The sequence below is a fragment of the Lemur catta genome, chromosome 15 (assembly GCF_020740605.2).
Source record: "Lemur catta isolate mLemCat1 chromosome 15, mLemCat1.pri, whole genome shotgun sequence".
Lineage (NCBI taxonomy): Eukaryota > Metazoa > Chordata > Mammalia > Primates > Lemuridae > Lemur > Lemur catta.
The window spans coordinates 55,648,464-55,668,526 of record NC_059142.1 but is presented as its reverse complement, the minus strand read 5'-3'; the positions used below and the strand labels follow the sequence as shown (position 1 = coordinate 55,668,526).

Sequence of the window (20,063 nt, the reverse complement as noted above, 5' to 3'; positions counted from 1 at the left end):
AAAACCGAAACCCTTCCCAAAACCCTAGTTGATGTCCATGTGCCATGAATAGAAGCTCTGCCTCCAAAGAGCATTCCTTAGCAGCAAAGCTCAAGTTTATTAAAACAGGAATGACAAATATAAAATGTACTTTTGCCTGTGCTAGGCCAGTGTATTTTTGTATAAACAACATAATATTAGATATGACAGTTAAGGCTTTGAAGCATAACATACAAAATGAAACATCTTAATTAAAAACCTTTAATAAAGTGGGAAAAAATTCCCAGGCCAAAGGGGGATGGGGAAAGGCTTTCATAGCAAGAGATTGACACCTGACTCCCACCTGCTAAGGTGTGGCACAGTGAGACACTGGGTGTGAGCTGCCACCCGATGGCCAGGGTGAGCTTCATGCCAGCTCTGAGGTATCAAAGGAGTTCCAAGTACAAGTTGAAGAGATGAAAACATGCCAACCCCAACTCCCCACATCTATTAAATAGGCAGTCTAGGATGCAAATGTGTGTGGGGAGTGGCTTTGCATAGTTCAGAATGATAAAACAATCACAGGTTACTAAATGCAAGTGGATACTGTACGAAATGAGTTACTACCTGACTCTATCAAACACTGAAGAATGTATCAAAGTAACGGACATGCCGGTCCTTCTGCACCTGCTGCCAGTGGTGCCCCAGGTGTGCATGGCCGCGTCCTAGACAAGCATTTTGAATTTCTGTGGCTTTCACTCCTTGGGCCCAGTTTCAAGTTGGTTGAGTCATTAACTCATTTTAAATGCATATTAAGACTATTGCCTCTAACTTGTAAATAGTTGCTGTTCTGATCTCAGTGCGAGTGGGTACTGAGCAACCTAGGAACAAGGATTAGTCTAGAGAGGTCATAAGTATCAAAGTAGATTTGTCGGGGAGAGGGGAGAAATATAACACAATGAGAAAAGCAGCACAAGATCAGGGCTACCTGACTATTTTCTTTCTTCTTTTTCAGAAATTGAACTGGTTTTGTACTCTCTCTGAGTCTTAGTTTTTGTGCCTTGGCTGAGACCCAAATAAAGGCCTAGATATTCGTACACTCAGGGAAGCTGAGATCACACTGAAACTGCATGTTTATTTGGCATAATGCTAGCCAATCAAAAACTCCCCCCAGAACTGCCAAAACCATGCCTTTGATTCAAGTTTAATCAGTGTTCACTTATAATTTAAAAGTGTTAGAATTGTAAGGACCTTTGGCCATCAACCCACTCCCTTCATTTTGTACGTGAGGAAACTAAGATGCCAGAAGTGTCCCTGATGCCCGGCCCGGAGCTCTTCACAATGCAGGCTTTTTGGCTCTCACCCTCTGAGATGTGGCAGTGACTCACGCGGGTCTGGTGAGATCTTGTTAGTTTGATCTTAAGGCACTTACAAAATGCCCTGATATTTCTTGTATTTGTGAGAAAACAGTCTAGTACTTTTTCACATCTTCTTGGAAACCTAGAAATATTTGTGTAGTACTCAGAATTTAAGGTCATGGAAGAAAGAAGAAAACCAGATTCTTTCCTGTGAGTGCAGACTAAATTAGAAAAAAGATAAAAGCAAACTTGAGGACCCTGTTTTTTTCCCTGCCCCTAATTATGCAGTAGTCTGCGGAGGGACCCGTGGCTGAGGAAGTGCTAGAGGTTCCAGACACGGGCCATCACTGCATGTGAGGCTGAGACGCTTCTCTGTCTCTCCTGGGATGTAAACGACGGTGGTTTATTTCCAATTTCATGTAGTCGTCATCGACGCCTCCTAGTGATCAGTTTTCATGGGATGAGGAAGTTCTGGAACATATACGTGGTTCAGAAACAGCTCAGCTTTCGGAAAGCCGTCAGCTCATACGCACATCCTGGTCTTGAATTTCGTGCGACGCCGACAGCTTTCCGCCTGAGCACTCGCAGAGGCAGCGGGCCGGGATGGGACCTGGGCCACGGGTGAGGGGGGAAGAGCCTGGTCCCCCTAGTCTCACCAAAGGCAGCGCGGAGTGAGTGACTCTATCTCATCTGCCGATCCCGTTTCAGTTCCGCAGCCATTTTCCACACGCAGACACAATTTGAGAGCAGGATCTCTTCCGGGAACTGATACTCCATCTCAGGAAGGATTTCACTCTCTTTAGTGTCCATGTAACTTACCAGAGTGTCTCTCAGGCTGAAAAACCAAGAAGAAGAGACAGCATTAAAAAGTCTCCCAAATAACATAAGGGGACCAATGAGTTCTTGCTTTTTCCAGTCCTCAGTGGAATGACAATGTTTATTAAGACCAGCAATACTGAGGGTCAGCTTACAGTCGGCCAACTACCGAGCTACTGTGCTGGGACCCCTGGCACACAACTGCGGCTTCCCACAGGCTGCGGACAGCACCACAGAAGTCTGCGGAGCTTGCCTCGATGGTTGCCGTCAGATGACGTTAGGCACTTTACTAACAGGATGTTTATTTACAGGGCTGTATAAAAAACAAAGCCTCACCATTAAAAAAAAGCTTGTCTACCGTTTCATGTTTTATATTAATAAAGATCGTACATTCTCCAGGAAAGGTATCATTTTTTTCTACATTAAAAGTCCAGGACAGTAAAGATTTATTTAATAAGCTCAAATAATATAAACGTATATTCGGTATATGCCAGATAGCATCATAGAAGAAAATAGCAAATATAAAATGTATTGGTGAGGAAAACTACAGTTTGATTATTTTTAAAAAACAGTAAAGTTAAACCCTTACTTCACACTACACATATCAATCAATTGGTTAACAAAATGAGTGTGTATTATAGAGCTATAAAAGCACAAGAAGAAAACAAGAGGATGTTTTATAACCTTGGGATAAGGAAACACTTATAGGTGTATTTTCCTATGGAGACATTATACGAGAATTCTATCAAATTTGACTTCATGAAATTAGAGCCTGAGACAGCGTTTGTAACACATAACATAAAGACTAATCTCTGTTCTATACAAAGAGCTCTTACAAATCATTAAGAAAGAGATAAAGAGCCTGGAAGAAAAATAACCAAAAGGTACCAAGAGGTAATTCAGAAGAGGATATACAGGCTGATAAATATAAAATATGCTTAGCCTCACCAGTCAATCAGGAAGTACAAGTGAAAGTGAGATACAATTTTTTGGCCATTAGATTGGTAAATACGTAAAAGCTGGTAACACCTTGTGTTGGGTATTCTCACACTCTTTTAGACATTGGTGTAGCTTTTTCTGTCAAATTTAAAATGCATCTTTCTTTGACAGAGTTAAGTCTACTTGTTAAAATGAGAATATAAGACTGCCGTAATTATTTCCTAAAAAGCCCAGTGGAGATTAAAACCAAAAAGCAAGTCCTCAGGTGCCCTGGTCAGGGCAAAACAGCAGGAAATGGGACCCTGCGGCAGGAGAAGAACGATTTCTGTGTCTACGGAAGGTCACGGGGACACAGTGGAGCGCTCGGTACCTGCACTGCCCGGCAGGTATGCAGATCCTACCTCCACTCAGGCTTGAAACTGTCCTCGGCTTGGGGGTTCTTCAGTTTCAAGACCATCATTTCGTGGAGTTCCAGCAGGAAGGTATCCAGGCCGATCTGATTCAGGAAAGTGCTGAGCAGCTTAGCATTCTCTGGGTGGAGATCCTCTTTGTACTTTGAACTGATTTCCCTAAATGGCTCCTGAAAGGACGGAGGAATGAGTGAAAAACTAAAGCCTGCGAAGAGAGGAGCGCAGCTCCCTCCATCCAGGGAAGAGACAGAGGCCGACTCACTTTGTTCAGTCGCAGCAGCTGCTCAGACTTGTAGGCAGAGAGGAGCTGCCAGAGGGCAATGGCGTGTTTTAACTGACACCTGTTCAAGGCCTGGAAGAGAAACGGCATCTCTGAGCAGAAAAGGCCTCACCCCCCCCCCCACTCCTGCTGCGCCTCAGTGAGCCCGAGCGCCCTCCAGGTAGGCATTTCCTCTTCGTTCCTGCTCTGTGCTCGTCTGATTTCCCGCGTGATGAAGGCCCTCTCTGCTCCATCCACTAATGCACCTGCCTCGCCGTAAAATGTCTCCCAAAGGCCTCTCCCTCCTGCAGCATCCCACAGTCCACTGGCATCGTGCGGTTTCCTGGTGCCTGACGCCCTCAGTCCCGTCTGTGTGCGCTCTGTCTAGACTGCCAGCATTGTGAGTGCGTGCGCGTCCCCACTGCTCACGGCGCTTTCTGTTTGCATGGTGGACCGACTGGGTGAGGGGTTGCTTTTGCCTCCCCTGCCTCCCCCTCCTTGTCGGGGTGCCTAGACTGCTGCTTCCTGAATGGTGGTATTCCTAGCAGGAAGCGGGGAGACCAAGGTGAGGGGCAGCGCCGGTTTCCTTGGAAGAGAGGCTTCCTGTGAGACCCACCTTTAGCACAAGAGCCGTCTGGTCACCCATTCGCAAGACGTCTTGGACATACGCATTCAAGCGCATGTTTGGATCCCCGCCAGCTGTGCTCAGAAACCCCAGAGTGACTTCTACGATGGACAGAGCTTCGCAGGTATCGCTGTAGGACTGCAGTTGTCCACTGATGGCACTGATGGCCGAGTTGGGGAGGGAGTTCTGGGAAGTCAAACGCAGGAGAGAGGGTCTGTAGGCTGGGCCTCGGGTTTCCTCTCACTACCTGGTAAAAGAGCTTAGCTTCTTCACTGCCCAAGCCCAAGGTGGACAAACTGTGGTAGTCACAGATGACACTTGGTCCTCACTAAGTGCCAGGCAGCGTTCCAGACAGTTATCGAGATGGACACGAGCTCAGTGAATGCTCAGAACAGCCCTGTGGGCTGATGGAGACGCACAGAGGTGTACCCCTCAATGTCACACCGAGAGAGCAGGAGTAACCAAGTCCTGTGGACCGTTTGCTTCAGCATACGTGGTCATGACCTCACTAAGAACTAACCCCACGAGCTGTCAACCTGTTGATACTCAACAAGAAAACTACCCGATTTGCTGTCTTGCTTCCCTCTGCAAAGAGCACTGGGCTTGCAGGGAGGCCGCGGAAACTGCTGCTCCCAGAAAACACGGGGCTGGGAGGCTACAGCAGTCCTAGTCTGATGAAAGCTCTGCTGAGGCAAAAAGCACCGTGCAAATGACAAAGTTTAGTGTGACCACCTGTGCCATTTTGTTCTTGATGTCCACAAAGAGATGTTCGTAGTTCCAGTCATGTCTGTATACCAGAGTGGGTATTCCCTAAATTGAGAAAGAAAAGAAAGTTTTTGGAAATTAAATCCATTGTGGAGGTTTCCATCAGATGACAAATATATTCTTCAGCAGTCACTCAGCTGTAGTACACGCTATTCAGCACGTTACTGGGCAGAGCAGACCACTCTGTGGTTCCTGACGTCTGTGTTTGATCCACAGTCTAAGAAACAACAGCACCACGAGGAATCTAGCCAGGACACGATGGCCAAGCAGATTTTTTTTTTTTTTTGGAGACAGAGTCTCGCTCTGTTGCCCGGTAGAGTGCCGTGGCATCAGCTTAGCTCACCGCAACCTCAAACTCCTGGGCTCAAGTGACCCTCCTGTCTCAGCCTCCCGAGTAGCTGGGACTACAGCCATGCGCCACTATGCCCAGCTAATTTTTTATATATTTAGTTGCCTGGCCAAATTTCTTTCTAATTTTTAGTAGAGACGGGGTCTCACTCTTGCTCAGGCTGGGTGCTCACTCCTGAGCTCAAGCGATCCTCTTGCCTCGGCCTCCCAGAGTGCTAGGATTACAGGCGTGAGCCACTGTGCTCGGCCTCCAAGCAGATATTGTCATGTAGATTAATGTAGCCTTGTTCACCACAAGCGGCACTGGGGACACGGGAATGTGAAGGTGTCTCATTCATGGATTCCTTCAGTAACTACCGGGCACAGACCATGGCCAAGGCAGTCACTGCTAGACAACAGATATCAAAATGAATTAAAAACAGCCTTGGTTCCAAGCAGTTCCCGGCCTAACTGCGGGCACTAAGGGGAATAAATACACTTAAGTACAATGTATCTGACTGGAGCTGGACGGAACAAGTGCTGTCCAGGTGAAGGGACAGAGATGGCAAAGCGCCCGCTGTGCTAATCCACCCCTAGGGTCACGGGACACAGTGCAGGGAAGGGAGGGGAGTGGCTGGCGACGGGCTGGGAGGCTGCGATGGGGGCCCAGCTCCAGGGCCTTGCGTGTCAGAGCCTGATCCCGTACGCAGTGGGAGGCCAGGCCGTCCACCAGAGGGTGAGGGGTCTGGATCTGGGCTCTAGGAACGTGCACTGAGGGAGCCGGAGCTGGGGTCCCGTTAGGCACCGCGGTGGCAGTCTGCCGTGAGGATGGGTGCTGGGGACTCGAGTGGGCGGTGGCAGTTAGACAGGACACACAGAGGGCACATCTGATGGCACCCACGGCAGATGCGTGCGGAGGCTGAAGGGAGAGGGGAAATGATGGTGGTTGGTGGTGCTGCTAACTACGGCAGAAAAACCTAGACAGTGAGTCTGTTAGGACCCGAACAGGCCCCGGGAGGATCAAGGCACGAAGCTGCAGCACAGAGCTCCACAGAGCACCCAGCCCGGAGATGCAGGGTGGTCACAGAGCTACGGGTGCGGGTGGCGACGCAGACCAGACTGCCGGGTGATGGCTCGCTCTGTCCCACTGCAAACGCTCTGCAGGTTCCCTGCTCACAACAGCACCGGCACGGTGCCAGCAGTGGGCATCCGCTTACCTTGAGGGTCAGCCTGGGCTTGCCTTGGAGGCAGCGGCTGGTGAGCTGCCGCTGGATCTTCTCTAGGTCGAACTCCTGCGAGGTCTCGCCGCCTTGCGCCACCTGGTACTGGCAGTTGGACAGAATCAGCGGGGTCAGGTCCCGCTCCAGCTCGTAATTGATGACGTGCAGGTCAGTGATCTCAGAGGCATCCACAGAATAGCTGAGGGACATAGAGAGGCAGCGCTCAGAGTCCAGGCCGAGCGTGCGGGGCCGAGACTCCAGGGTACACGGAGCAGGTCCCATTTGATGGCCTCACACTCTGAGCGCCCAAACCACACGCAGGACGGGACCCCTGTGGGGGCGGCTGAAGAAGCGTCTGTCGGGGAAGGAGCTAAAGCTCGGCCTGCATCTGCCCCCGCGGCTTGGGAGCCCAGGGCTGAGCGGGCACCGCTTCCTGTTGGCTCGTGCACATACCTGTTGCTTTCGTTGGAGAACTTTTCCACCGTGTAGACGACTTGGTTGTGTAGGTTAATCAAGTAGCTAACCAAGGCGGTGGAGCAGAGGCCTAGGCCCCGTCGACGCGGCAGGATGACCTCAAACTCGGTGTCCAGATCCAAGTCAGCACCGCAGTAGTCTGCGGGCAGCTTGATCTCACCTGCAAATGACAGGGTCGTTCTTGAGCAGACGGCTTCAGCGCCAGGCTGCTTCTCCGTCATCTCGGGTCACCCGAGAGCTGGGAGCCAGGTCTCAAGCTTCTGCCTCTGAGTCTCCCAGATGCTGACCAAGTTTCAAATGCTCTCAGCTCGTCTATGACTCCACTTACGGACTCAAAAGGACGGAGGGTTTGTTTTTCCCGATGTGCTATTTCACTTATCTTGGCACTACCGTCAAGATTCGTAGACTCAGCGCTGACCTGGTGCTAGAAGAGCTCTCGGACGGGCCCTCCTGCAACGTTTCGCGTGAAAGGGGAACAGGACATTTACCGTTGGTCTCGAGTGAGCTCCTCAGCTTGTTCCATGTCGACAGAAAGGTGGTGATCCTGTTCTTAAATAACTGTCTCAACCCATCTGCAGAACAAAACACTCGGTAAGAGCCCCACGCTGGCGACCATCCTGCCAGGGCAAAGCGGCACAGCCACACACTGCGGATGGAGCCCAGCTTCGCATCTGTGTAGTGACCAGCGTGTTCGGGTCACTGTTTTAAGCACTAAGCTGAGTCTGAGAAGCTAGACAGAGGGAGACGCTTTTCAGCTGCAGCAAAAGCCTCTGATTTGTTCTGGGGGATCTAGCACCCTTCCCTTCATGCTATAAGCACCCATCAACCCTGAATGGCCCTGTACCCCAACCTGCATCCCCACCGGAGTGGTCCTTTCGAGGCACCAAACAGGAAAGTCCTAGTCTCACTGGAGCAGAGTCATACCTGATTTCTGGCTGCTAATGAAACCTCTGATGGAGTTGTATTCAACTTGTGGAACATTCTGGAATCGCTTCACTAGACTCCTTTGCAGGGCCAAAATCTCAGGCAAGAACTTCACCAGTCCCAGTTCTGCTTCCTGTGGAAGGGAAGAGCACCCATAACACTTTTTTATTTACCTATAACATGTTGCTGGGGAGATAGTCTTTGTGGCTGGCCAGGGGACGTGTGGTTTAACCTGGGCAGCATGCCGTTCTATGTGACACACCATGGAGCTGGGAAATGGGACAAGGGCCATCCCATTCTTTCAGCAAGCACCTGTGGGCAGGGGAGCAATGGAGGCTGAAGACAAAGCCCCACCCGCACGGAGCCGACACATCCACCGCATGTGCTAAAAGCTGAAGAAAGAAACCTGCCCCTCGGGCCCACGTGACTAGCTGGGTACCGGGAGAAGCTGCTGGAAGCAGAGAGCAAGAGCGTAGGCAGTGGAGGCTGGCGCTGTTCCTGCGTGTCCTTCTGGGGACCTAGGGTCTGAGCATCCTCAGTGTAATGAAACTGTGCACCTTACGACGTCCTTCCTAGTGTGAATTAATTTTAACCAACAAAAAGTTCTGAATCATCTTACTTCTTGCTAGATTGTAAATACTAGTCCTTGGAGGGAAATGATTAGAAAATCTGTTGTAGAAAATGAAAGTTCAAATGGATGAAAGTTGGAACAGATGTGACTAATACATTTCACGGCTCCCCACCTCCAACCCTACCACGGTCAACACACTCTCACTCCCACCTTCAGTCCATGATAAATGCTTTAGGAACAGGGAAGATATTTTTATTTGATTTTGGCTATGTATGCATTCTTTTTTTTTTTTTTTTTTTTTTTTGAGACAGGGTCTCTTGTCTCCCTGCGTGGAGTGCAGTGGCATCATCATAGCTCACAGCAACCTCAAACTCCTGGGTTCAAGCGATCCTCCTGCCTCAGCCTCCTGAGTGGCTGGGCCTACAGGCGCGACACCACAACCAGCTAATTTCTCTGTTTTTAGTAAAGACAAGGTCTTGCTCTTGCTCAGGCTGGTCTTGAACTCCTGGCCTCAAGCGATCCTCCTACCTCGGCCTCCCAGAGTGCTGGGATTACAGGCATGAGCCACTGGGTCCAGCCTGATTTTGGCTATACATTCTCAACGAAGTTTTCTTATTCAACAGACACTCACTGGTGACCAACGACTCCTGGCACTGGGGGACGAAGGTGCACAGACACAGCTGGCAAGGAGGATGTGTGTTCTCTTCTCTCTTGCTGAATGATCAGCGAGGTCCTCTCTGGCCTTTAAGCTCTTTACAGATTAGTACTAATCCCAACTCATGTGCATATTTCATCTCTGACTTTATGCTTCAGGCTGTACAGTTTGATGTATACAAAGATCTCTACTCTATCCCGGAGTATTCTGCTACAGACATTCTATTCAAAACCAAAGCACTGAAGTAGACGTTCTGTCTTTAGGAAGGATTACACTGAACAAGAGCCCTGGGCCTGCGGGTCTACCAGGGAAGTCTGCCCAGAGAGAGGGAGGCAGTCCCAGCAGGTCAGACGTACCTTCTGGAGGAACTGCCAGAGGACGGGCACTGTTTCTTTGCCATTTTTCTGCTCCACAATGTGCTGGAGGTACTCAACTGTGATCCTTTTTCTGCAGCTCCAAATCTTTGAGCAGTGGACCTCACTTTTCTGGGGCAGGTGGGGCAAGAAGGTCACTGGGTCACCGTATATGATTTTGGCCACAGGGTTGGAGCTGATATGCTCATCTTGGCTGATCAGAGTGTTCACGGTCAGAAGGGTTTTATCTAGATGCTAAGGAAGAAAATGACACAGAATTCTGGAAGTGAGGCATTGTCACAAACAGATTAGGCAACTGGTGACTTCACGAGTGGGCGTCTGCGTCTTAGTCTGTCCTCCTCATCTGAGCATGCAATCAGATACTCACTTTTATCACGTATTATTGTTTAATTGTTCCTTGTTTGTAGATCTATAGCTCCCCAAACAATGAGACTCAGGGACCTGTATTTTGTTCCCACTATTTTATTTACTGACTTTTCCCCGATGGTCTGTTACTCTCAGTAATATTCTTATCTAGCAGAGAGTAATCAATCTGTGATTGTCAGTACATTTTTAGTGGGTGTCTACATGACAGTTTGTTTTTTTTTACCCCTGGCTCCACATTCTGCTGTGAGAAGCAGTGGGGAGAAAGCTGCTGCCTGCCCTTTCTGGACTCCCAGGCAGTGCAGGATGGGGTATCTGGGGACAACAGGAGGACGGTGGTTCCAGGTGGACAGCGTCGAAGTCCAAGGCTCAGCCAGAGGTGTCTGAGGACACCCCCGCAAGGGACACCGGCAGAGACCGCTCAGCAGATGCCTGGGAACCCCCCTTCCCAGACGAAGTAGCTCTGCAGCCGTTACTGCTCACCACCCACCTGCAGCTCAGGTAACAGAATAGCTTCAACTTGCTTTTCCCAGTTGTTTCTCATTTCTTTGGTTGACAATTTTGCATCAAAATTTAAAAGCCCTATAAAGAAACCCAAATTGTATAGGTTACTCAAGGAATAAAAAGCATGGCAGTCTATATACAGTGAACACTAAATAAATGTTAAATAGAAATAATGCTGCTTTTGGGGTAGTATCTTCCTAAATTAACCTAAGTATTTTAAAATAGCTCCCGCTGCTACTGCCAACCTTTTTGAAGATACTTCAATCTCTTAAAATTCCTCTAACCCACATAATTGTAATCTTAAAGCCATTCTGAGAAAAATTACTGAAAGGACAGAACTAGTGGGGCCAGGCCACTGTCAGCCACCGTCAGCCACCTGCCCGAGCCTGTGGCGGAGGACACAGAGTGTTGTGGGGACAGTCCCCACACTCCTGGGATCTGCCGTTTTGTCCTGTGACACTGGGTGATCTTACCTAGTTGAAATCACACCAGAATAGGAGGCTTAAAATAAAATCAGATTTTGCTAAATGGAAAATAAATATTGATGCTGGCGTCTGGCAAAGAAGCACCTGAAGGGGCAATAGATTTTTTGTCATGGGGCAGGACTTTTTATTGCCATTATTATTGTTATTTTAAATAACATTGTCCTCACAATGGTAATTGTGAATTTTGCCAATGAGCAAAAAGAAAATAAAAATCACTCTTAATTCCACTACTCAGAGACAACACTTTTACTATGTTATCTTACAGACCTTTCCTTTCTGTATGAATTTAAAATTTTAAAATAGAAAATTAGCTCAGTAAATACGGTATTTTGTGCCTACTCTTTTTCCTTTAACAAGCTGGACATGTAAACATACCAGGTCAGCACATGACTAGGATGTTGTCAGGAAAGCAGAAGCCGTGACGGTGACTGTCTCTTTGACACACGTCACCTGCTATAGACACCGTGCACTCCCAGTGTGGCAGGCGAGTTACCCACAGGCCGACCGCAACTGCAATAGCTCCCCATATGTGCACACACTCAACACTCGTGTGCACACGGCCCGAGTCTGCGGCTCTTTGCTGGGCAGGGGTGACTGGCAGGGACAGAGCAGCTCCGGCCACCCTCCAGCAGGCAAAGCACCTCCTGCTCCCGCTCCTGGGCTAGCCCCCACACACCATCATTTCTGCCACTCTGGAGCCATGGGGAGTGAGCCTGGCTTCTCTGCAGTTTTCTGCACGGGGCCCTGCCCGGCCCCGCCCGGGCCCCCTTTCCTTACTCTGGCCGGAGGGGCGGTGCTGCTCGTGGGCCAGGCTGCACAGGATGTGGTGGACGGCGTTGGTGGTCTCGTCCGCGCTCCTTCCCAGCATCCTGGTTAACTGCTGCAGGTCGGCCTGGATGTGCTGCTGCAGGAATCCTCTCGGATCCCGCACGGGGGGCTTAATGATGCGTGTCAGAGCCTGTGGGGGCAATGGAACGAAACGGTCAGTCAGCGGGACCTGTTTGTACATGAGATGGCGGGCCTGGGAGGAGCCATCGGAAGTGAAAAACCAGCACCGATGAGAGGTGGATTCTAAGAAGTCCATGGAGTGATTCAAACGGCAGATGGGAAAGGAGGGCAGGCGAGTGGAACAAGCGCCTGCTGGCTTTGATGGTATCGGAGTGAAATAAAGGATGCTCAAACCTGCACGTTGTGCCATCTCGCTCACTACTGACTTAGAGGACATGCTGCGTGCTCTTTCTGAAGACGCTGGGTAAATAATGATCACATCAGCCTCTCCACGCCCAGCCGCGGGCCGAAGACACAGACTTGTTCATTTAAAGTGAGTTTCCTGTAATGTGAGGAGTAGTCCCCTCCCATACTGTCAGATGCCACAGTGCGAAAATTAGGGCGTGTACATTTTACATTACTTTGTAGACTGGTTTTCAGTGACATATTCAAAATCCATAGGTCGTGGCTAGGACTTTTTAGACAAAAGGGCTGGATGTAAAAAAACCACAGCAGGTCCTTCCTACAGTAAGTAAGCGCACAGCTTGGCAGCACTGCGCCGTACCTGCGGGTTTTGGACGGCCCCCAGAAGCATGGCCAAGTGCGTGAGCAGCCGGCTGAGAAGGAAGACCGCCGGGGACAGCTCTCGGTCAGGCACCGCCGCCATGCCTCTGCGCCATGGGTCACCCAGCACGTGGCCAGTCTGGGTTCTGTCTGCGCTGTCTCTGGAAGGACAGAGAAGACAAGGTGAGGACTGAGAAGGGGCGTTTCTTCTCAGCTCTCAGGGCACACTGCAGGGTCTTAGACCATGAGGACCAGGTCCACAGTTTTGAAGAAAATGTCAAAAGTGCTTCTCACTCTGCTAAGCCCAGACTACTTCCCCAAGAGTCTTTTCCGTTGCAGATTCAGCTTCCTGGCTGGCCAGACCCCACAGCATCCTCAGCGGGCAGTGGCTGCCCCTGCAGTTGGTGCTGGTCCCTGGGCAGGGGGTTAGGACGGAAGCGGGGACCTGCCTCTCCCACTGACATCTCTGTGGGCGGGAACAGCTGGGGTCCACGTGGCAGGCAGCAACGTGGCATGGTCCACGCTTTCTCACGTTTCCCAAATAAAACACTGGGATCCAAGGTCTGGACAAGGGTTTTGTATCACATCCAGACAGGAGATGCATTACGTTAGATACATTCAGTTGCAAAAATATTAGAGATTTGAGGACATTCTGATAGTTTATGGAGACAACAAGTAAGAATATTTTAGGCTGTGACTGTCCCAAAACAGTCAGAATGTGTGATGACCACAGACAGGCCCCACCAACTCTCTGAAGGGGACACTTTCGTCTCAGTGTGGGGCTGTGAGATCACATTTTTATCTGGATTCTAAAATCTGGTATTTGATAAGATTGACTATGTCTCCTTCATTTTTCTCAAAATAAAAAAAAAAAAAAAGGAGAAAGCTAATCTGGTTTACAAGTGAGACGGCATCTGCTGAGACAGACAAATGCCTGGTCCCGACGGTATTAACAAGTATTAATATTAAGAAGTGTTAATGGCTAGTCTGCTTTGTGTGTAAGAGCCAGTGAGCCAAGGACAGACCAAATACCTCACTGCTGTGTGACGGCTGGGATGGTGGCTCTGATATCCAGGATGACACAGGCCCAAAAGTACTATAGTAATTAATACTGTATTATCACTTTAGCAGCTGGAATAAAAACAGCCCCCAAACGCACGGTCAACTACGCAGAAAGGAAACACAATCTTACATACGTGATAACAGAAAAGCCATCGTGAGGTCTGTGATTGGAACCTCCAATTGGAGCGCGACAGTCAACGCAAAAGCTCTGTTCCATGGGCATGCCGCACTAGGGTGAAGACAGACGTCACTCAGAACTGGTTTGGAGCCAGCATCATTTTATGCACAAATGCCACCGCGCAAACGAACACGTCCTTCCACAGGAGGAGGCGTGCGCCACGCGGATGGCGTGTTCTAGCGTGTGCTCGCTGCACAGGAGCCACCACGGGGGTCGGGAGACACTCAGAGGAATGGCAGGCATTGTACACGGGCAAATTTGGGCTTTTTAAAAAAATAGGTGAGACCATTTAAGTTTTATTCCCAAATGGAGTGACACTTTATAGACAAACATAAAATTCAGTCTTCCTTTCTCGTATTTGTCACTTTTTTCCATTCTAACATCTCTCCCCCTGGGCCTTAGTGCTTCCTCATCTGATACCAGGAATACTACAACAGCTTTCACACCGATTTGCTTACATCCATTTGGACTTTTTTATTAAAAAACAAAATCCATCCATATGATTTACTACTTCCAAAGGCTCGTTTTAAAAAACCACACAGTGTGCTGCTCTGTCCTGAGCATCACAGCACGTAACAGCCCAGACCAGCCCCAGGTTTCAGAGCTGCGAGCAGTCTTGGGAAGAATCTATTTCAACCTCTTCCTTTCATGGACAAGGAAGTCAGTGAAGCTCAGAAGGATAAAGTGTATTTATCAGTTTTTCCCCCTCCGTGTCTCCTATTTACTTTATTACAGAGCATGTGTCGGCTCAACCGACTCCCTCTCGCCCAGCAAGCGCAGACACATTGCAGGCAGGGCCCTGGGCTAGACGCCGGATTCAGAGATGAATACTGCACAGTCCTTTCCCTATGGCTTGCAACCTCCAACTCTCTTCTCACCCCTTGGTATCCAGACTGTACCTCCTCTCTGGGCTCCAGACAACACTTTGCCATTCTGTAGGGACAAGTGTCACTGGTCCTACGTGGTAGTGGCTAAACGAGGATGGCAACAGCAGTTTCCATCAGTGGCAGTTGTGTTTCCCAGGGGATGGACAATATCTGGGGATGTTCCTGGCTATCTCCCCGGGGCAGAGGAAGTGCTCCTGGCACCCAGTGAGCCAGGCCCACGGTGCAGAAGTCTGTCCACAGCGCTGAGGTCAGGAGCCCTGGCTGATCAGGTCAGACGCTCAGCGCAACACCCCGAAGGCTCGGACGTGAGCCTGTGTCCTCACGTTCTCCTCCTTCTCTGTGGCCTCCGTCCCAAGACCCGGAGCAATGCACAGGTTGTCCCCCCCAAACCCTGTCAGACACCAAGACTCACCTCTCCCACAGAGCAGGGATGGCCGTTGGGACAAGCTGTTAAAAGAACCACAGGACACACGTCAGCTAACGAGGTTCCGGCACATAACCTATACTGCAGAGGGAAAGCTAACTTCCTACTCTCTGGCCCTGACCAAAACGTGACGTTTGGTGGCCGTCCGGAGTGCCTTCCCAGAAATCTCGAGCTACTTTGTTAGTTTAGTTGTTTGACACGTGCCTGGAGCTTAGTAAATGTTGCTAGTGAAAAGTGTCTGAGCTTAGTTTTACGAAGCAAAGAGAGATTAGACGACAGGCCTATACGGGTGAACTTTGGAGGCAAGGTAGACAGTCTATTATACCCTTCTGTTCCCTTTGATTTTCTTTTTGGTACCATGAGCATATTTTATAACAACTTTAAAAACTAGAATCTCTTTAGATTCTTTACTCAAGGCAACAACAAAATTTACATAAAGTCATGGGTTATATTATTTTGTCTCCCATGTCTACACTTCAAAAGAGCTATTTTAGGGACATAAACTTTGCTGTGTTGTGCCTGGCCTTTGAGTGAGCCCTGTACCAGCCCCCCTTTCCTCAAGTGGCACGTTCCCGGGAGCGGATGTGCACCCCAAAGGGTCCTGTCCAGCCGACTGAAAAATGAGGGGATTTGGACCATCTGGGCAGCGGGGCGCCACTCCCACTCTGCGATGGTCCACAGGCAGAAAAAGGCAGGTGATTTTGGCCCTCTAGGCATGAGCCACGTGGATCCCAAGTCTAACCCGATGCCTCACGTGGCCGTCGGATGTGCCGCAGAACAGACAGGAGTACGATTCCCGCCCAGACACCAGCACTTACTGTACCAACGGACTTGTTCCAGACCCTTCCACTTCCTCGCTTGAGCCAGCAAGTCTTCAGGCATTGTTGGGAGAAAGGCGTTCTGAAAGACCAAGAAGGCAGAGCCGGCTCTCGGTGCGTGAGCACACTGACGGGCTGCTATTGCTCAGCAGAGGCCCAGGGGAACAAAGTGAACCTTTTGTTTTCTTTCTTCTTGACCTCAAAAGCTATCTATGCAGAAAATATAACTGTTCTCTGGGAAACTACAAAGGGCTAGGCGAGTTTTGCACTACTGCTGTGGGCTAAAGGATCAGGTGAGATAAAAAGGCATTTATGGAACTTGGAAGCTAAAGAGGTTCCGGAGTTCCCAGGGCCACAAGCTAGGTCTCCACGGTGACAAACTGTTGGAAGTTTTTGCTGGGAAGGCCGATGCAATCCCAGCCCAGTCTTACCACCATGTTGGCTGGGGAGAAAGCCAAGTTCTTTAGCGGTTCCAAGACTTGGTTTTGTCTACACAGAAGGATGGCTGCTACATGAATGGCCATTTCTGTCACTGTTCCTTCAAGCCTGTTGTCACCAGGGCTCGTCCTCAGCAGTGGCAGAGTATTGTCCACAAGGGATGTTGCAAAACATTTGACATCAGAAGAGAAGATCTTGCACTCTTCAATGAATGCGTTCACAGCCTCACATTGCTAACAGGGAAAGGATATTTTTAAGACATATCAAAGAAGAATACGTGAATTCAAAGGTTTGCTCTTAGGCATACATTTTTATAGCAAATACACATCAAATATCATGGTAAATACGGATAAATTACCACCATTTGAGGGGAAAATCTTTACAGAAGAGAATTTGCATCTATATGTATACAGCAACCACATACCTAAGCATTGATTTTGATTTCCTACTTTGGTAAACATTATCTTATGTTCTTATGTATCTTTATATTATTTTTAATTGTAATTCTATAACCTTGGGGTTAAACAGAAACCAGTTCCTCTGCATAACAAAGTTGAAAACCTCCTTCCTAGATAAAAAATCCTGGGCATGATTTGTGCTTATGACTTTTATTCTTCAAAAAGTCCCTCCAAATAAATAACGAGCCTGTGAACACAAGCCCTGAATACTGTTACTCACCTCCGGCTTAGGATGGAGGTTCGCATTGCTGGATCTGTATAAAACAGCCACCTCTCTGAACAGTGCTAACAGCACGTGGACTGCCTGTTGGGCTTTGGGTTTCCTGCAGGCCTGCAAAAGTGAGGATATCCAGTGAGAACATAGAAGTTACACAGCTCTGTCTAAGGGCCCGAGGCCTGAGTAGTTTACATGTGAATACGGAATGTGCATCAGCCTTCAACCCACCAAGGGGCGGGGGAGCCCAGACACCTGGGACCATGCCGCCCGTGGGCCGTCTTCTGGTCAGCAACTCTCGGGCTACAAGGTTTATAAAATATTCTCTGATTAAACGCAATGCATATTTATCAGCTTATGACAGAAGTAACAGAAATCACCATCTATTCTTCTTCTGACCACTTCACTGGTCTTAGAAATTTTCCGGTACAGAGATAGGATTTCCTAGTTCCTCTTTTCCTGGCACAATGCCAAGGTAAGCAAGGGCTCAGAAAGGGAGCAAGGCCAGACCAGTTTAAAGGTGAGATTCCAAAAACACACACACAAGCATATGTGTGAATACGCAGAGAGATGTGAATTTTGCCAGGTGTATCAGCAGCTTTCGTGTCAGAGTAATCCTGGAGGACACGATTCTTCTACAGGACCTCAAAGGAGGTGGTGGACAGAAGTCAGAAAGGAGCCGCTGATGGCCTTGGCCGCTCAGCAGGTCACAGCAGATCCGTCCAGCTCACCCACCATTGCTGTCTTGTTGCAGCCACTGGTGCACTCACCGGCCAGGCACACCACAGAGGCCACAGCACGTGACTGCTGACACAGTGTGTCGCTCGATTGGGCCGCTTCGGTGGTCCACCTCCCCGCATCACTTGACATAACCCAGGGGAGACAGAGGCCCTGAGGGGTGCCATTTGGTACCAGAGGGAAACCGTGGGCCCATCCTACCTTCAGGGCAGTCATAATACCCAGTGGCTTGCACTCGAGGACAGCTTTGGCCGTGGCATCGCGAAGAGCCTTGTACTCATCACCGTACACCAGGTATCGATCTATCTGGCCCGGGTGGTCCTTCTGCAGCACCAGGAAAACGGGGGTTAATCAAGCGTGGACTGCAGGGGAACGTTTTGCAGAGAAGCAGCTCAATAGGGATAGGAGCCGGGGGATCATCAGAGGCTCAAGGTGGCTGAGCTGGGAGTCCCCAGTCCTGCCAAGACGTGACCGTCCCACGCTGTCTTGGAAAGAACGTCCCCACCTTGGCAGGTGAAGAGGCGTAAGGGCACGAAGAGCCTGCAGGGGGCGCAGTGCTGACCTGGGCGCTGCTTGCTCTGCTCAAGGGCAGCACCAAAGCCAGGTGACTTAACTAGGTCCACTGTAAACCCCAGCTGGTAGTTAAAAAAAAAAAAAAAAAAAGTCAGGGTTTTGGTATCATTTTTGAAACCCCAGGACAATAGGATCTGTTAATTTCTGAGCACCTGGAAAGGATCCCTGAGAGCTAAACTTAATACAATTCTTCCATTCTTAGTGCTCACTCTTAACTGTCCCTGCCTGCCAGAGGCAAGAAGGGCACATCCTGCAAGCTGAATCCCTTTTCCTTTGCCGAAAGCAAAGGCCACAGAAACATTCCTTTACTTTCTGTGTGTCAAATCCGATGAGAAGTGATGTCTAAACAGGTTTGGCAGGCGGATGACCAACCAGAGCCTGCATGTGCACACGAGCACCTCCGCCCTAGCCAGGTGGTCTCAGCGTCCTCACAAGCCGGGTCACATTAGCTGGAGCAGAGACAAAGGACCTTGCAGACACATGTGTGCCCCTTCCTGGCTCTGGGGGCGGTGAGGGCGGGCGGAATGCGGGAGCCGCACCAGCCCGGGGTGAGAGTGCCGGGGCAGGGCACGGCCAGCATGTTCTCACCTGCTGCGCGATGACGTCCTTGGGAAAGACCCACTGGCACGGGTGGCCCGGCTTGGAGAGGCCCTGCACGAACTCCATGCCCCGCTGGCTGGCCAGCTTCCTCACCAGGTACACGCGGTACCAGTCGTTCTCCACGCGGGTGCAGAAGTGCTCAACCTGCCGCAGATAGCGTCGCTTCTCCTCTGCCATCTCTGGGGGTCCAGGGAGAAGGAGGTGAGCGGCAGGGGATGCACTGACTCAGGATACTTATTACAGGACACGAAGCTAGTCTGAGGGCACGGGGCCGCCTCTTCAGGGATTCACAGTAAGACGCACCCAGGAGAGAGAGGGCTAGTAAGGACCAGCATTATTTTACAAACCGTTTCCCATTCTTCCGAAACTTCTAAATAACGGGTCTTTAAACTCAAAGTAAAGAAGGCTTGCCTGAGCCTCCCTGCAGCTCCGAGAGGAAGTCTGAAGCCCTGTCGAGGCAGAGGCGGACGCTGGCGATCTCCTGCAGGTATTCGACTGAGGCCTCGCGGGCAGGATCTTGGCCACGTCTTGCCAGGGGATACGTCTCAAGGAAGTGCCTTTGCTCTCGTAGGTTCTTCAGTTCTTCGTTTCTGGAGCAAGCACTGGTCTTCTCGTGGACTGAATCCTAAGGATCAAAGAAGAAGAAAAGGCTATAATTCTTTTTAATATGCAGGTCCCCAACCTTCTGGAATTGCCACAGTGTGCCTTTATGGAGAATAATGGGAGGATTAATAATATCATTCTAAGTTTCAGTGTAAATGTTTTGAATCGTGGAAAACTAACATTCCTTTCTATCTTAGGGCCAAGAAGGAAGGGAAAAGCAAACCTATGAGAAAAAAATTTTATATAATCTAATTTCATTCATATACATTTAAAAAATGTTGGCTATTAAAATAGGAGGATAATAAACAGTATTCATGGGTCACCATCCGGCGTAAGTGCTGTCGGCTTTGGTGCTGTGTTCTTCTAGCACATGAGTGCCAACGTATGCAGCTGCTGAGGACAGGAGTGATGTCTTTGTGACCTTTCTGTTTTTCTGCGTGGAACGCGGCCTCTGTTAATGGTACTGACTAACATCATAGTTTGTAAACTTTC

At 49.5% G+C, this 20,063-nt stretch overlaps 1 protein-coding gene across 2 annotated transcripts in view; it reads right to left on the bottom strand.

The window, feature by feature from the left end:
- Positions 1–127: 127 nt before the first annotated feature.
- Positions 128–20,063, bottom strand: part of RNF213 (ring finger protein 213) — a 90,845-nt gene continuing 70,909 nt past the window's right edge. For both annotated transcript variants that reach the window (XM_045569629.1, XM_045569630.1), the window contains 21 exons: positions 19,380–19,593; positions 18,957–19,147; positions 17,997–18,119; positions 17,064–17,174; positions 16,379–16,618; positions 15,948–16,029; positions 15,118–15,152; positions 13,775–13,869; positions 12,580–12,739; positions 11,805–11,985; positions 10,529–10,620; positions 9,658–9,909; positions 8,076–8,208; positions 7,640–7,723; positions 7,131–7,311; positions 6,675–6,876; positions 5,098–5,175; positions 4,357–4,551; positions 3,744–3,833; positions 3,473–3,651; positions 128–2,151 (listed from right to left, as the gene is read on the bottom strand). In XM_045569629.1, coding sequence (XP_045425585.1) covers positions 1,998–2,151; positions 3,473–3,651; positions 3,744–3,833; positions 4,357–4,551; positions 5,098–5,175; positions 6,675–6,876; positions 7,131–7,311; positions 7,640–7,723; positions 8,076–8,208; positions 9,658–9,909; positions 10,529–10,620; positions 11,805–11,985; positions 12,580–12,739; positions 13,775–13,869; positions 15,118–15,152; positions 15,948–16,029; positions 16,379–16,618; positions 17,064–17,174; positions 17,997–18,119; positions 18,957–19,147; positions 19,380–19,593 — 3,072 coding nt within the window. In that variant the 3' untranslated portion in view covers positions 128–1,997. The remainder of the gene's footprint in view (positions 2,152–3,472; positions 3,652–3,743; positions 3,834–4,356; positions 4,552–5,097; positions 5,176–6,674; positions 6,877–7,130; positions 7,312–7,639; positions 7,724–8,075; positions 8,209–9,657; positions 9,910–10,528; positions 10,621–11,804; positions 11,986–12,579; positions 12,740–13,774; positions 13,870–15,117; positions 15,153–15,947; positions 16,030–16,378; positions 16,619–17,063; positions 17,175–17,996; positions 18,120–18,956; positions 19,148–19,379; positions 19,594–20,063) is intronic.